The 18,128-nt window shown below is 39.4% G+C and overlaps 1 protein-coding gene across 2 annotated transcripts in view; it reads left to right on the top strand.

Annotated features, from left to right (window-relative positions):
- Nucleotides 1-18,125, top strand: part of LOC133520586 (SH3 domain-containing kinase-binding protein 1-like) — a 40,536-nt gene extending 22,411 nt beyond the window's left edge. For both annotated transcript variants that reach the window (XM_061855091.1, XM_061855090.1), the window contains exons 6-16: nucleotides 775-901; nucleotides 5,879-6,005; nucleotides 6,554-6,654; nucleotides 6,823-7,026; nucleotides 8,327-8,412; nucleotides 8,860-9,025; nucleotides 9,650-9,758; nucleotides 12,429-12,519; nucleotides 12,774-12,881; nucleotides 13,313-13,524; nucleotides 13,762-18,125. In XM_061855091.1, the coding sequence (XP_061711075.1) occupies nucleotides 775-901; nucleotides 5,879-6,005; nucleotides 6,554-6,654; nucleotides 6,823-7,026; nucleotides 8,327-8,412; nucleotides 8,860-9,025; nucleotides 9,650-9,758; nucleotides 12,429-12,519; nucleotides 12,774-12,881; nucleotides 13,313-13,524; nucleotides 13,762-13,914 (1,484 nt within the window). In that variant the 3' untranslated portion in view covers nucleotides 13,915-18,125. The remainder of the gene's footprint in view (nucleotides 1-774; nucleotides 902-5,878; nucleotides 6,006-6,553; nucleotides 6,655-6,822; nucleotides 7,027-8,326; nucleotides 8,413-8,859; nucleotides 9,026-9,649; nucleotides 9,759-12,428; nucleotides 12,520-12,773; nucleotides 12,882-13,312; nucleotides 13,525-13,761) is intronic.
- The last annotated feature ends 3 nt before the right edge of the window (nucleotides 18,126-18,128 follow it).

The raw sequence follows: 18,128 nt of genomic DNA, 5'->3' as shown, positions 1-18,128 counted from the left end.
AAAATGGGAGTGGACACAATAGATAGTAAGTGTTGAAAGTTTTCAGTTTATTTGTGCGGTGCCAAGGAATGTGAAAGGATAATGCAGTTTGTTATGTTACTTTAGATGAACTTGAGATTACGCCTACACTATTGCTAGGAAAGGGCAAAACTATATTTTATTGCATCCTCTAATAATACGACATGTTATTGATGTGGTTTCTTTGTAACGATCGGCTTTTGTATTCTTAATGTAGAAAGGAGAAATAAGCCTTAAATTAAACTTGTTGCATCTGTCCCCTTATTAACCTATAAGTAACAACAAAACAAAGCCAATAAAGTAAAGTAAGTGTAAACAAATATTAAAAACGTTAAGACGTTACCTACTCTACATGTCTAACTTTGAGTAAGGGCTCATTTAGACTGTGCGAGAAGTCGCATGCGAGGTGCATTAAATTGCGTTGCGGTATTTGATGATGATCGGACAGCTGAATTAGATGTCACCTCAATAGTCCACAATGTAACTAAATTCACATGTCACATGTGAGTTAGCGCGCCGTCTAAATGAGCCCTACGTGTAATTCGGTTAACAAATGTTACTATGAAATGTTATTGTTTAATAAAGCTGTTTTGATGATAGAGGAGGAAGGCTGCGGTAGGAATACATACAGTTAAAAAATAACACAATCCAATATGGGTTTATTCCAATTGTCTCGATGCGGATGACAGTGATGACCATACAAAAAGTGTAGTCGACATTAGGAATTGAATGTTCAAAGGCAGCTTTTGTTTTCAGTTACACATGACACAATGGAAGAAAAGAAACCGGACCGGCCGCCCAGCAAGAACTCGATATACCCCGTATTAAACAAGTACTCCGAAAAAACCGCCTCTGTCAAAGAACTGACCACCTCTAAAATAAGGTAACAACTGTATTTACTGCCTGTATATATTGTATTTATTTATGAATATTATTAAAACAAATATTCCTCTAGGACTATTTATTGAAGTCTGTCAAATATACATTTGAAAATACAGCAGTTATATATAAAAAGTATGTACCTGATGGCCAGTTTCAACACTCCCCCTACATCAGGGCAGGCTTACTTATCATGCCCAACAAGGTGCGTGCTCTGAGGAAGCTTTCCTTGGGCAAAGCTTTTGTCAACGTATCCGCTACTTGCTCCTTGGATGGCACGTAGAGGACATCTACCATCTTTTCGTGGTGCAGTTCTTGCACGAACTTATACCGTGTATCTATATGCTTAGTCTTGAAATGGAACACAGGGTTTTTGACTAGCTTGATTGCACTTTGGTTGTCCACAAACAATGTAGGTATAACGTCGAATCCTCGCACTTCTTTATAGAGACGATTGAGCCAAATTACCGTCTGGGCTGCTAGGCTGGCTGCAACAAATTCTGCCTCGGTCGTTGAAAGGCTCACACATCTTTGCGTTTTTGAAGACCACGACACTGCTCCCCCTGCGGCCAGACATACATAGCCAGAAGTCGACCTTCTCGTAGCCTTGTCTCCGGCGTAGTCCGCATCGCTATACGCTACGAAAGAATTTCCTTCCGCTGACGAATACTTGTACAATATACCAAGGCATTGGGTTCCCTTCAAGTATCTCAAGACTCGTTTAGCGATCGCATAGTGGCACGTATCGGGTTTTTCAACATGTTTCGATAATACATTTACAGCAAAGGAAATATCCGGTCTACTCACAACCGATAAATATAATAATTTTCCAACCAATTCTCTGTAATGAAAATTATTGACATTCGTGTCACTGTCGAGTTTGAAATTTTCTGTCATCTGACTTTTGTCTATCGGAATAACAACAGAGTTTGCAGCACACATGTCATAATGTTTTAAAATAGTTTTTATGTAGGCTTCCTGGTTGATAAATATTGAGCCGTCATTTAGGCGATTTATTTCTAGCCCAAGATAGCAGCCAACTTCAGAAGTTCGAACTTGAAATTCTGCCGTCAGGGCACTCAGGAACTCTTCCATACATGTTTTGTTTGGGGATAGGACTAATCCATCATCCACGTAGATCATGACGATGAGTTGCCGATCTTGGCTTATAAACAAGCACGGATCAGAGTCACTTTGCTGAAGCTTATATTTAAACAGGAACGAACAAAACTTCTTGTTCCAGCACCGTGGTGCTTGTTTCAAGCCGTATAGGCTTTTGAGAAGCTTGCAGACGCGGCCTGATCCGTCGTCAAATCCCACAGGTTGCTCCATATATATAACCTCGTCGATGTCGCCGTACAGAAAGGCAGTCTTGACATCGAATTGGGTAATGTGCATTTTTCTAAGAACTGCTTCGCTAAGCATAGTCCGAATCGTATCCCAGCGAACAACAGGGCTAAAAGTTTCGTGATAATCGATCCCGTGCTCTTGGCTGAATCCTCTGATGACTAGTCGAGCTTTAAAACGTTCAATAGAACCATCAACATTCTTTTTGATTTTGTAGACCCATTTGTTGCTGAGGGCCTCTCTATTTTGAGGTAAATCAACAAGAGTCCACGTATTGTTTTGTTTAAGAGAATTCATTTCCTCTTCCATGGCATTACGCCATTCTTTATGGTTCTTTGAATCCATTGCTTGCTTGTAAGTCTGAGGTTCATCTTCTGAAAGACATATACAGCAATTAGATCGGGAACTTTGAAGTAATCGTCTATCTCTTAGATTGTAGCGATTTACTGGATCTTCATTAGAGTTAGGAGGAGTTTCAACTTCGCTAGTTTCGGGTATATCGGGTAGTACAGCCTCATCCGGAATAGCCTCATTACGAGAGTCGTTTTCTGTTTCAAAAATCTCAGCTGTTTCTGGATCTTCATGCTCGCCTATAACACATGGAAGCTTGCAAAAGTCGGAAGAAACTGTTTCTGATCTAAACAGTACATCTCTTGAGATGATAACGTCGTTCTTTTCAGGTATCCAGATACGATAGCCGTCTTTGTCTCCGCAATATCCCACCAAATATCCTTTTATAGCCTTCTTATCGAGCTTCTTACGTTTCTGCTTAGGGATATGTACAAAACATTCTGTGCCGAAAATACGTAGATGGTCAATACAAGGTGTCTTGTTATACCAGAGCTCATAAGGTGTCTTCCCTTTAATCTGTGTTGGTCCAGTCCTGTTAATTACGTAACTCGCAGTATTAATGGCTTCAGCCCACAATTTTTTCGGAAGTTCTTTATTGTATAGCATGCTTCTTGCTGCCTCAACAAGAATCCTATTTTCTCTCTCTGCACCGCCATTTTGTTCTGCTGTGTAAGGCATACTCATGCGGTGATGTAGGCCAATTGCTTCGGTGATACGGTGTACTTCGACATTGTTGAATTCTTTTCCACCATCTGTGAGTAATTCTTTAACAACATGACCGGCCGTTTTAATTTCAGCAATAAATTTGGGTAGTACGCTGGCTACTTCGGATTTTTGTTTTAGGAAGTATACTCTTCTAAATTTTGTGAAATCATCTTTAAATACAACGAAGTATCTTTTTCCACCAAGTGATAATTCTGACATAGGTCCACAAACGTCAGCGTTAATTTGATCGCCTGGTTTATTGCCACGATGTTGTCTTGTACCGAATGACAATCTAGTCATTTTTCCGTATACACAGCCATCACAGTCATCTTTCTCTGGTGAAAATTTTATACCGTTGCGTGTAAGGACTTCCTTTACATGTCTTTTATTTTGATGACAAAATCTTTCGTGCCAAATTTGTAAGTTAGTCCCTTCTTTGACCACACATGCATTTGCAGTTCTTACTCTCATTAGAAGTTTATACAGATTACCATCTCTGATGCTGACAGCTTTAACTTTGCCGCTCTTGTCTTTAAAGATGCGCTTGTCCTTGTCGGCTACCTCAATGTAACCGTGGTCTAAGGCTGAACCAGCTGAGAAAAGGTTTTGACCTGCTTGCGGTACATACCACACGTTAGTAAGGTGAGCACGATTCCATTTGCCATGTACAGACATTTCTACGTCAACAATTCCTTGGCCATAAGCATACATAGCCCGATCATCTCCAAGGCGCAGGGCTTTTGGGTTATCGAAAGGTGTATAGCTTCTGAACCAATTTGCGCTAGACGTGACATGATGAGACGCACCAGAGTCAACGATCCAGTTTGAATTGGGATCGCTAAGACGAGACAGAAACGCATCTCCATCAGCCTGAGTGGACTCGTTACTCGCAGGTTTCTTTGTGTTGTTTCGCTTCTTAGATTTCTTGAGCAAGAAACACGCCGATCGCTTATGTCCGATTTTGTTGCAGTGTGTGCATTTAACGTTAGGTTTACTTGATATGAGAGCTTCGTCAGACATAGAAGTAGAAGAATTAGTACCGAGATCTCCAAGGCGTTGCTCGTGAAGGCGCAGACGTTCCATAAGAGTAGAGATATTTCTATTCTCTTTAGGCACTGACTCCCAGGCATTTTTGAACTCGAGGTATGTTGAAGGTAAGGTATTCAATATCCTGTTCATAAGTAATGATTGAGGGAGTGCTCCTTCTTCCTTTAATTCGTCGTTGAGTTGTTGCCATAATGTATGTAGCTTAGAGACGTGCATAGCAATATCATCAGCTTCATCTTTAGTATAGGTAAACAACTGGCAGTACAACAAATCGAGTCTTCTCTCATTCTTCTGCTCGTAGACCGAGTGAAGTTTATCCCACATTTCCTTACCAGATTTGGCAGTGAGAATATGCCGTTTCGGTTCGGCGGACACGCTACATCCTATGATGCATTGCAATAGTGAATCACGTTCTTCATATTTGATAAGCTTCTTTTGATAACTTTCGGTTTCGTCAGCCGGCGCATCACTACTTGGCGGAACAGGAACAGACTCGACGCCTTTTACTATACCTTGCAGTTTGTGCATAGATAGTTGCAGGTTTATGTCGAACTTCCATTCTAACCAGTTGTCTTGACCGCGTAGCTTTTCAATATTAAAGCGATCTAGTTTTTGACCACTCATATTTTATACGGAACACAAAATCTCAAAAGATAAAACTCATCCGAAAAATAGAAGAAAAAGCTCACTATAAAAGGTATATTTGTAAATATTTAACCATAACCTATTAAAACAAATATTCCTCTAGGACTATTTATTGAAGTCTGTCAAATATACATTTGAAAATACAGCAGTTATATATAAAAAGTATGTACCTGATGGCCAGTTTCAACAAATATGTTACAGTTAGAGGCCAAAATAATGTTAAATTCAACTTCGTCCTTATTGTCTTTAAACAAAGTCCAGTTTATTTTGCAGCTTATAATACAAATGAAATAGGCGGTTGGGTTAATTTAGTGGGTTAATTTATCATGTCATTCAAGAAACTTGTTCTCAAATCAAATCAATCGTATTTTTTTTTATAATTTATTCTTTATTTGATAAATATAATTTATCTGATAAAGTATTTAGTGTGTTGCCATTCGTTAATATATTTACTGACATGTTGTCTACATTGTGGTGTATAATGTGACTTGATTGTAAAGTTTTAATTTAATGTTAGCATCGCGGCCAATATTACGCTGTTTCGTTTGTTATCCACAGGAAACTCTTGTTTGGGTTTTGTTCGCTGCAAAATAATATCTATTGTAATATCAGTGCGCATCCGTTGAATAACCAAATTCGCGAAGATTAACACTACTAATATTGTATAATATCATATGTATTATTGTCAGCTGCAGAGATACTTGCCTCCTTATGTATTCAAAGTCAGGGTATGATTTAGGTACCTGCTTACTTTTACAAAGACTGATTTGATCTACTTTTTTAAATCTTGAATAAATGAAATGAAATGAAATGAAAAAGTTATCAGCTATTCCAGCTGAAGAATGCTATTTCTTAGTTTTTCTCATGTCTTCAATTGTTTTTTCAGTACGCACAAAGAAAATACAATTAGTAAGGAGAACAACATTACAAGTACAGTCACGCACACAAATAAAAGCGAGTCCGAGAAGCTCATACATAGCGAGACGATCACGGACGGAACGCCAGACTCACAAGTAAGTTTGGTAAAAATACCGCCGAGTACAGAGCCCCATTGCCAGAGCTACCCGATACAGACGTGTATTATGTGTAATATAGGTTCTACAATAGTCATCAGCGGAAACATGTCACACTTTCTATTTACTTAGGCTATAAAGGAAATCCGCGAACATCGTTATCAATACTATTCATACTATTATTCATAGATACTGGTTTTATTTGTGTTTGACGCTACTGTAATCTCCGATGACCCCAGGAACTTTGGTTTTCAATAAACGTGTTCTAGTTTAATATCTCTTCAAATGTTTACAGTTTTGCGTTAACTCGCATCTATATTCCACGTTGCGTTATTAAGATATTTAAATTGCGTATCTATCGTATCTTCCAAATATAACATCATATGCCAATATACATACTGTAATTTTCTTTGTTAACTTTTGCACATATCTTTCGCACGCTTTGCAGCATAAAGGTTTCTGCATAGTAGAGCGTTTTCGTACTTAAAGCATTTGCAATAAGTCAGGGTTTAGAAACAACCATTAACTTGTAGTGTCAACGTTTCTAGGGAAAGAAACCACCAGTGCCATTGAAGAAAAGTCCAACGCCGACGTCCGGCGTTACCGGCCTGTTCAGCGGATTAAAAAACAAGATGCTTTCCACGGACAAGTGAGTTGTAGCTTGCTATTTTTAAAAAATCTTAGCACACCTAGCGCTACTAGCACTAAAATACCGTTGTAAATGTTATTATGCTATCGGCGTCTTATCAGAAGTATTAATAAAGAAAGCGTCACGTACACAACGCTTCTCTTTATTCGTTAACATTGATTGTTACAGAGATAAAGAGAAGTCCTCGACGACGGTATCGTCGGGCAGCAGCAGCGGCGGCGAGTGGGACCGGCCCGACGGCGGCGGCGCCAGCAAGCCCGCCGCCAGCACCACCACCACCACCACCACCAACAACAACAACAACAACAACAACAACAACACCTTCGACCACGTCGAGCGCCACTCCATCCTCAACGACCCCCGCGCCGGCAGGTCAGTCTGCGTCTCACTGGAGCCAAAGGAATTTGAACCTTTTGTAGTAGTAGTTACATTCCATGTTTAAATGGCTGCGGCAATAGTTGCAAGCACTCGTGGGCGATGCGGCGCGGCGTTGCCATTGCATGTGAATCCAACCGAGTATGCACGACACCAGGGGTCGGCAAACTTTTAAGGACACAGTCACAGAATTACCTATTTAAAAATAAAATTAGTGTCTAGTAATCATAAAGCTATTACGAATATAAATTTGGACTCTACTTATATCGTTATCTCTCTCTCATCTTTGTTGCAATTACGCCTTTAAATAATGTGCAAACTGGACGAATCCGTGATGAAGCCCGTTGTTGTACAGTTGCCATCAGATATATCCGGCCAAGTTGCTCACAAATATCTGAACACGCCTACGGACGGTATCGGCCTGTCAATTAGAACAAAAAGTTAACAGTTCCGAACAGCTGACAGGCCGATACCGTTCGGCGGGCTGTCAGTGGGCCCCTTTAGAGTGTATTTTTATTTATTTATTTTATTTTTTTATACTACGTCGGTGGCAAACAAGCATACGGCCTGCCTGATGGTAAGCAGTCTCCGTAGCCTATGTACACCTGCAACTCCAGAGGAGTTACATGCGCGTTGCCGACCCTAACCCCACCCCCCTCGTTGAGCTCTGGCAACCTTACTCACCGGCAGGAACACAACACTATGAGTAGGGTCAAGTGTTATTTGGCTGCTGTTTTCTGTAAGGTGGAGGTACTTCCCCAGTTGGGCTCTGCTCTAGATCTGGAATGACATCCGCTGCGCTGTGCCCTACCACACAAGGCGAGATGACATTCACATTGCCCATACCTCTCTTTTGGACGTAGTTTAAGGACATACCCGGGTCCGCGGGTATTCAGAAATTTTTGAGCACCTTGGCCGCTCCGATATAGTGATAGTGATGATAGTGACTGTACACTGTAGGAATAAGCGCTAGGCATCGCAGTAATTCCCGGACTTTTCGTGAACATTTTACTACTGAAAAATCCGACTAACGGGGTGAGCTGCTCATGAGTCATGATGTTGTGGCGATAGGAGATAGTTACACTGGCATATATGAGTCACTACGCGTTCTCTCGGACCCAGTATCTCGTATAAGGCGCCGCTTATGCTAGGTTAGAAATAACTCCGCCTGTAGCGGGGAAAAACCTTTTTCCTGTTATTTATTACACTACGCTTCCTTCCTATAGATAACAGAACGCATCATATATTATCCGCTAAACACTAAGTTTGAAATTAATAAATAATAATTCAATTTCAGAGTAAAAGCGCCGCGGCGCCGACCCCCTAGTCAAGCGTTGCGGGATGATACTCCACAACAAATCGGATTAAGTAATGGACATGAAGGTAACTATAATTGATTTGTTTGGATGTAATATGTCTATAAAACGTCCGTAAAACGAAAAAAAAAAAAACAGTTATTAGCAGTAGCAGTACTATTGATTTCTGAGTTTTGTGATCCTATAACAGGTGTGTCCATTAAAAATCATCTCATAAGTTCTTCCCAGATAATCCTTACCAAGTACTTTTGTAACTCCGAGGTTCATTAACTTAACCCCTTACACGCCATGCACGATGGTTGATATTGGGCCGTATCCGCGCGCTTCATTTGACGTCTTTGGCGTTTAAACCAGTTGTTTCATGTCGCCGGTAATCAATTAATCATAATTACATATTATGTTCAATTTTAATTAAATTTGAACAGATATAAAACCAATTTTGTTCTCTATAGGATTAAACGGTCAGTCAAATGTGATCTATAAACGAAAAAATAAAATAAAATATGACTTTAAGTTCCAGGCGACAAGCCGGCCGCTGGCGAGAAGCCGGAGGAGATCAAACCGCGGGCACGCGAGTGGGAGAAGCACCGCGCGCCGTGGATGGAGGAGCTCAAGCTCAACCAGGCCAAGAAGACCAGCTTCGACGGCAAGCCCAGCAAGGGCACCGGCAGCACCGACAGGTATGTCTACTACTACATCAAGCTCTACCATGACAAGAAGACTAGCTTCGACGGCAAGCCCTTTAAGGCAAACTTGCCTTTAAGGCGTACAATATTCTTAAACTACTTGCATTATAAATTAAATTAACATAATAGTAACATAATAGTACATTACGATACAAGTGCGAAAAATAGGAAATTCGAAACGAGTGGCGATAAATTAAAACACGACCGAAGGGAGTGTTTTAAATCGACACGAGTTGCGAATTACCTCTTCGCACATGTATCGTACAACGTTTTACAGTACATATGGCCCTTTAAATGTTCGACACAGTAACATAATATGCTACTTCTCGCACTAGTGCTATAAAGTAGCCCCATATGTACTGTAAAATAATTATGTTACATCAGACAATACTAATTACGTGCCACGCTTTTTTGTTCATGTAATTCCTTTAGGTGTAGCTTAAATGAAGGTGTTGGTAAACCTTTTATTTCATTCGATATGTGATTGAATATTCTAGATCCCATAGAAAAAAAAAATGCAGTTCACGCAATTTTCTGTCCAGAAGTCTTAAGTTGGCACACCTATTGCCGTTCATGTTACTTTTCTTCTCTCTATCATTTACTCTCTTTGCTTTTCAGAATTTTGGAGGTTGGTCTAGAAGAAAAGAGATCGTCACATTCGATGGAAATGTCAAAGAGCACGTCATCTATTAGCAGCAGAATGTCCGTTCTCGAGAGTTTTGAAGAGGTTCGTGATTTTATTTTACATATGATCATTGTTATATATTTTAAACAGTTTGTAAAGCCTATACATATAATCTTTTAGGACGACTATATATTGTTTCATTAATTAGATTACGGTAAAAGCAATTTTGAAACGAATGCCCCTTCCATGTACAAACAGCAACACTCTTAACTTTCCATCGGTGGTCCTTTTGCCTTTTGTATTGTCAATCGGTGGACCTTATGGTCCACCGGTTGACAGTTAACAGTGTGGGCGATGGTACGCTCACTTATATATAAAGTATATACACCGTGTCCAATAAGTTCGAATACAAACTTTTAGCACTTGCTGTATAGACATACGGATCGCTGGCTATAAAATTCTTATTTTAATTTAAAAAGTATATTGACATAAACATAGTACTATAATTTCATAAGTCACGTATTTTTAGTTTGGCTTCAATACACGATGAAGTACGTTCGTGAAGAAATTATTAGAAAATTCCTTAAAGGCGACAGGCCATGTGCTATATTCAAGGCGTTACAACCCCATGGAATTAAACGGAATCTGGTTTATACTACTATAAAAAGGTATAAAGAGATCTCTTCTACAGAGGACAGGAAAAGATCCGGTCGGCCCCGCTCAGCTAGAACTGAAAAAGTGGTAAAGGCTATAAGAGAGCGAATTCGGCGGAAAAAACACCGTTCTATTAGAAAATTAGCTGCTGATCTGAAAATTTCCAGGGGATCTGTACATAATATATTGAAAAAAGATCTTGGATGTCATGCTTATAAAAAACGAAAAGTACATGGCATTTCAGATGCAACCAAGAAAAAGAGAGTAGAAAGATGTAGCACCATACTTTCTTGGCACGCAGGTGACGAATTTGTTTTCTCGGACGAGAAACTCTTTGTGTTAGAGCAGCCTCATAACGCCCAGAACGACCGGTTGTGGGCAGCACGGATAGAAGACATTCCAGAGTATGAAAAGAATGTGCCTAGGTTCCAGAGCTCACCATCAGTGATGGTTTGGGGTGCTCTTTGTAAGAGGGGCAAACTGCCTCTAGTTTTTATTGATAAAGGCGTTAAAATCAATGCGGCATACTATAAATCGGAGGTTTTGGAGAAAAATGTTGCCCCAAATTTAAAAAATATGTTTGGAGACGATTATTATGTTTTCCAACAAGACGGAGCTCCGTCGCATACGGCAAACGCTGTTCAAGCTTGGTGCAAGGCTAATTTGACCGATTTTTTGCCGAAAAATGAATGGCCACCAAGTTCTCCAGATTTAAACGTACTAGATTATTTCGTATGGTCATACATGCTCTCGAAGCTAAATAATTATAAAGTCGCAAACCTGAGCCATTTTAAAAAGGTTATCGTGCAAATATGGGACGATATGCCGATGGATGCGGTGCGTGCCGCTTGTGACTCTTTTGAGAAACGTTTGAAACTTGTAAAAAAAGTTAAAGGTGGAGTAATTCCAAAACATTTGTTGTAAATATTGTATATAAATGTGGCTTTCATTTAATATAATTTTCATAACATAAACTACGCGTACATTTATTTCATTAAGGATCATAACTGTATTCGAACTTATTGGACACGGTGTACATGCAATAATCACAATAGTTCTTTACAGTACATATGGTGCTACTTTACCGCACTAGCGCGATAATTACCACATTACGTAACTATGTCAACAATTTAAAGGGCCATAAGTACTGATAAACGTTGTATGATACTTAGATGATGAATAGGTAATTCGCAACTCGTGTCGGTTTTTGTTGGCTACCGAATGGACCCCGCAGGTACCCCGACACAGGCGTGGCGGCCGCTGGAGGGCTTCTCTAGTTTACACTCTTACTCATTACTAAAATGCTGTTCTAATTACTACTGTAGCCATAGAAATAACTAAGTATAGAGGGCTAACTGTATACATCAGTTTTCTTACCAAAACGCGGGTTATTTAGCAGTCGACATCTAGCGTCAAGTAACACTCTATGCTTACTTATTTCCCTATGCCATAGTGCACAAGCAGAAGGTGTATATTACAACCAAATTTTCCGCGTAATTAGTACGAGTGTGAACTAGGGTACCAATACATCTAGGTGCAAAACTGTCCCAATAGTTAATATAATCAGGCGTTACTTTCCGGAAATCCATATTAATTAAAACAGTTATTTTTTTCACGTTACAAGTATTTTTACATGCAATTAATGTTTCCACCCACCGCAAAAATAAATTCGCAAATAAATATAACAATCCACCACCGAAAGTATAAAAACCATATTTATACCTTGGCCTCTACTGTGCAAGCGCAGTGAGATGAAAAAAAATCGTAATAAGGGCGACGATGCATCATTCAACTGTTCGTTAAAAATCATCCCTCTATTGTTATACCTAATTATTTCTAACTGTTCCATAACACTTAAACGCAATCCTTTCTCGCAAACATGTAGAATATTACTAATTCTTCCTATGGAAACTCCAATAAGGGAATCATACACTATTAAGAAATTTAGTATTAATCATGTGCCCCTCCCCTTGATAGACATCAACTTTTCCACATTCTACTAAGATGCTACTATTGAGAGAGTTTTGCACCTAAGTGTATATGTAAATGATCACTCTATACCTAAGGAGTGCTAACAACATCAACAGAGCGATGTAACAACGTAGTATTAATTTCCAGACGAAAGTGCGTCACTCGGCGGACAACAAGACGGCAGCGCCGAAGGATCCCGAGCCCGCCGCCAGGCCTGTCCATTCGCCTACCGCTGCTGGTATAGAAAACCTTCATTTATTAAAAAATAATTATATTGTTGAAAGACGTGTTACTAATGGTCAATTGACAATATGTTCATTTTCATTAGGAAATAATGAACTACAAACAAGATCAAAATATGACTTTATTATATTACATGAGAAAATGATTTCAGTTTTATTTACGCGCCAGATTTTGTCAATTTTTATGATAAATACCGCACTTTTTACGGAATAAGTATGAATAGTATACGGGTTCCTGTGTCCCTGGCAGGGCGCACGCTGCTGGCCATGCTGGACGACATCAAGAGGCCGGCCGCGCCCGCCGCCATGCTCCGCAGCACTCCAGACAACGACAACAAGAACGCTAAAATTGATATTCGTACGTATACGACTTACTTACCTTCCGTGCTCGCTATGCCGCCACGGGGCGCCCGACCGATATGAGGCTACGTTTTATGGTATCTAATATACCTACTATCATGTTCTCAGTACTTCAGTTTGGTCGCAAAACCATAGAATGCTTGCACATAAAATGATCGATATACGATAAGATCCTGTTTGCGAAATATTCGCACGTACATTACGCAATACGCAAGCGATCTACGCGTAGAGCGTCAGTCGCATTTACCAGACCTGGGGTAACCTGGACGCATCTAAAGGTGAAAAAATTGGTGGTTAAATTATTAATCAATATTAATAAATAATAATACAGCGAAATAATGTATGTATGTTAATGAATACTAATTTATTTTATGATTAACGTGATACTAATGAATAAAAATCAATAACTGATTGATCATCGTCCAACAGAGAAAACCACCCTCACATCGGAGAAGAACGAAGTGAGCAGCTCCAAATCGGGCGTGTTCGAGAAAAGCACCGTCGAGCGGTTGGAGAAGACGGAAGAGAAGGTGGAGAAGACGGATAAGCCGGCAGTTTTGGAGAAGACGACGACGCTGGAGAGGCGGCAGCGGGAACGGAGCGACTCCGTCGAAACGCTTGTTGCCCAACTTAATAATAGGGTATGATTATTTTAAAGATGATGCATTGTTTTTTCAATCATTCGAAATATTGCCATAATGTTTGTTGATAATAGTAAAATCAGTTTTCCGTATCGTAGCCCGTCAAAGTGAGCTTGAGCTTACGCCATAAACTGGGGTTGCCCCATTCATATTTTTCTCGTTTTATTAATATTTTTACTGATTATGCTTATGTCTGAGGCTCCAGATTTCATAGATGTATATTTTCTGTCACCACAGATATCAAATCTGGAGAAGCTACTTGAAGTACAAAATGCGAAGTTCAACGCAGCCATCGAAGAGCTGACGAGCAAGCTGGCAGCCGAGGCGGAGCAGCGCGCCGCCCTGCAGAGCGAGCTGCACAAGCTGGCGCACTGCGTCACGCAGGTGTAGAGCTGACGAGCAAGCTGGCAGCCGAGACGGAGCAGCGCGCCGCCCTGCAGAGCGAGCTGCACAAGCTGGCGCACTGCGTCACGCAGGTGTAGAGCTGACGAGCAAGCTGGCAGCCGAGACGGAGCAGCGCGCCGCCCTGCAGAGCGAGCTGCACAAGCTGGCGCACTGCGTCACGCAGGTGTAGAGCTGACGAGCAAGCTGGCAGCCGAGACGGAGCAGCGCGCCGCCCTGCAGAGCGAGCTGCACAAGCTGGCGCACTGCGTCACGCAGGTGTAGAGCTGACGAGCAAGCTGGCAGCCGAGACGGAGCAGCGCGCCGCCCTGCAGAGCGAGCTGCACAAGCTGGCGCACTGCGTCACGCAGGTGTAGAGCTGACGAGCAAGCTGGCAGCCGAGACGGAGCAGCGCGCCGCCCTGCAGAGCGAGCTGCACAAGCTGGCGCACTGCGTCACGCAGGTGTAGAGCTGACGAGCAAGCTGGCAGCCGAGACGGAGCAGCGCGCCGCCCTGCAGAGCGAGCTGCACAAGCTGGCGCACTGCGTCACGCAGGTGTAGAGCTGACGAGCAAGCTGGCAGCCGAGACGGAGCAGCGCGCCGCCCTGCAGAGCGAGCTGCACAAGCTGGCGCACTGCGTCACGCAGGTGTAGCTTGCGCCAGTCCGCTTCCCGGCCGAGTGAGTGCTCCAATCAGACTCTTTTTACTACGATTCACATATAAACATGTACAATTATCTCGGTTCACGATGGCACACCCACTGTTTTTCCACACTAATTGTGAACAATTAGTATGGAAAGACAGAACAGAACGCACCTACGTGGATAGCACTGTCTGTAACGCGCCGATTGTGTATGTGATATGGAAAATTTAACAATTTTAGCAACTTTCAATTGTTAACACGAGTGCACAGCATGTCCCGCTCAGAGAGAGTCCGTGCGTTATATTTATATGAAACTGCGTATATAAAGTGTTCTAGAGAATGTTCATGTAGTTCCGAAACCATTCGATCCTAGTAATGGTCTAAGTAGGTATAGCCTATTTTATATTTGTTGGCGTGTTTCCTCTCCAGACAACATTTAGCTACGGAATATAATAAGATTGATATATGAGGACGACATATGACATTGATATTTTAGGTAAGATTTCAGGGTTGGCCCCATATAAAACTTGCTCAACGGCCTTCGTGGATCGTTTAAAATTTTTTTTAACGGACTTAACTAGTCCACATATTAATTCATTACTTTTCAATTGAACCAGATGAATACGAATTAAGGCTCGGTAAAAACCTGAACTAAGTACAAAGATAATAGAAAAACGGTGAAAAATATCTTATCTTCTTTTTATTTTTGTTCTTTAAGGCCTCGTTTTTATCCTTTGAGTATGGAACCCTAAAAAAACGGAAACACACCGAGTAATATTGAGTAGACTATAATCGCGTTTATTTAATGTCGTCTCTATTCTTCATGGTTATTTCTTATGATATTTCTAATAATGTAATGGAAAGCTTTACTCGATTTTAGTGACGCGATCGGATGTATGCATTGTAACTCTTATGTAATGAAATTTTATAATGTGATGCATGTTTACATTTATTATTATAGCGAAAGGGATTTTTTTGTGAATGTACTTAGGTGTGCCATGGCTGAATGTAAGTCGAAATTGCAAACACCGATATTTTTTTTTATAAATGACAAATCATACTGTGTGTGTACACAATAAAATATGTTCACGAGTGATTTGGTATATTTTTTATTAAATGAAAAATTTGAAACAGGTTTTTTAAATAATCCTTAATATCTAAAAACTGCTGTTCTAAAATAAGTAAGTAAACAAGTTAATAAAGAAATATCAGATCACCCTTGAAAAGATTTTATGGTATACATATCCATTTTGTCTTCTTGAAACTGACATCTGTACGATTTGAGCAACGCATACTGCCTAAACAAATATGGTAATAAATGTCGTCGTAGATTAAGTATAACGCGCTATTTATGAATACAAAATTTGTGCCATTTTTTGGATCACGCACAGTCCCTTGGGGCGAGAGATGTATATTTACGTAATTGTGATGTTTGCAACCCTCTTTATGTGATTCGCACATTCCAGTAAAACATTGAAATTATGTTATATGTGTTTAAAACAATAGGAGATATTGAACCAAAGTTTCATTTGAACTAGTATGTGGTATATAAATTACATTATGTATCAAGAGCCATATAGTTAATATATTTTTCTATATGTACAGAAATGATTTAAATGTTAACTTTTTGTATCGTATAATGTACCTTTTGTAAACATATCTGAATCATTTATTTGACATAATATTATTGTAAGAAAATTATTATTCATTATAGTATAGACATAATTGTGGTATCGATTGAAAGGATTGACTATGATGCCATTTAATACAGGGTTAAGAATTCAAATGAGTCAGTATGGGCAACTTTAAAACTGTAACGGATTGCTATTGAACGAAATGAAGGTAAATCGGAGATGTTGCTTGCGTTTGGGTAATCGAGCCAAGGGGTTGAAACGCCGACACCCGGTCAGCTCGGTAATTTTTTTGTGCTTTAATATTTAAAATAATTGTTGCCATAATTTCTGAAAACTACTTCTAACTTCTGGTAACAGACTTTCCTATACTGAGTCGTTTAGATTTCTTACCCTACGTTTTTATTCATGATAATGGGCAATATACACCAATTGCCAATAATTACTACTGTCTAATTATGTGCTTAAAAATTGTTATTAAGCAAATTTGTGAAATAATACCCTATACATATACATGCTTATAGTAAACTATTGTAATTATGTTGTGACTGCTTGTCTGGTTGTGTTGTACCATCCAATATGTTTTATAAATATATATATATATATATATATATAAAGAATATGATCATAATAAATTATTTTAGGTATATATGTATTGAATGCGATGCTGTAACGTTGAGCGATTATGAGCGAAGCAGTAGTATTATAGTGGTAGCATTAGGTTACGATGTGATAGACGTTGCCTAACTTACCGTACATTCTAAATTTATTTAAATTGGTTAATCATGCACAAAATAAAGGTCACACATAATATTAATACAAGCTTATATCGTAAAAAAATATTCTATGGAATTACGGCTTCGCGGAAGTATCGTCTAATCTAAAATGTTTGTTTTTATTTTCATAAAATCGGATATATATCACTTCATAATCGTCCCTGTTCCTATTGGTTATATTTTATGTTATTTCCAAATGGCCTGAAATAATGCGAAACATAAGCTTTTTCTAACGCTATACAACTTCAGTACACATAAGCACATTCTATCGCGAATTTATTTTGCTACCTTTATTTCCGACGTTTCAACGCAAGTTTCACTAGTCGTGGTCGCGGGAAATTCGTGATAGACCAGGTTTTCAATATGTTTCAAAATGTGTTCAAAAGGCAAAAGCTTTAAATGTTATATTATATCTTTTACTGTTGGCACCTGAACATCACATATCTCGGCGAATCATATGTCGATGATTTCTATGAGACCGATTCCTTTTCTTTTACAAATTCGGGGTTGGCGCCGTAGTAATAGTTGTCCTGAATGGCCTACATAATAATCTCTGGGTACCTATGCCTAGACATGAAAACGCCCTGCATGTAGGCATGTTTTCAGCGTGTTCATTGAACATTAGTACAGGTGCATTCTAAACAGTAAATTATCGCATAATATGATTAGATGATTACGTTTGAAGGCCTTAGGATATGTTATTACAATATAAATGCAATATTTTACGTTTTCATAATACCTGGACATGTAATTGAAAGTCGTGGCCAGACAGATTTAATTTATTTAGTCCTTTTTATTATTTTTACAAATGTTTAAAATATGTAGGCCTAATTACTCGCAAATAACAAAGGGAGAAATTAAATATAGACAACATAAATAGATTGTCAAGCCAATAACTGCATTTAGTTTTTGATGTACATAATTATACTTTTCAAGCGTATTAGGTATATTATAATGTACATACACGAGTGAAGTAAAAACTGAATTGTAAAATGGTTTATATGATAAACCGTAGTTAACATTGTATAATATAGCGAAATTTTTTGAAGTAATTTTTTAGTACTTAATTTATTTTTACGTACCTACGCTGTACCCACTTAATGCATTCCTAAGGTTTTAACGGTTCAGAATATTCATTATAATGAATAAAATAAATATTTGAATAACTTATAC

The sequence above is a fragment of the Cydia pomonella genome, chromosome 8, assembly GCF_033807575.1.
Source record: "Cydia pomonella isolate Wapato2018A chromosome 8, ilCydPomo1, whole genome shotgun sequence".
Taxonomy (NCBI): Eukaryota; Metazoa; Arthropoda; class Insecta; order Lepidoptera; family Tortricidae; genus Cydia; species Cydia pomonella.
This window is presented reverse-complemented; position numbering and strand designations above follow the sequence as displayed.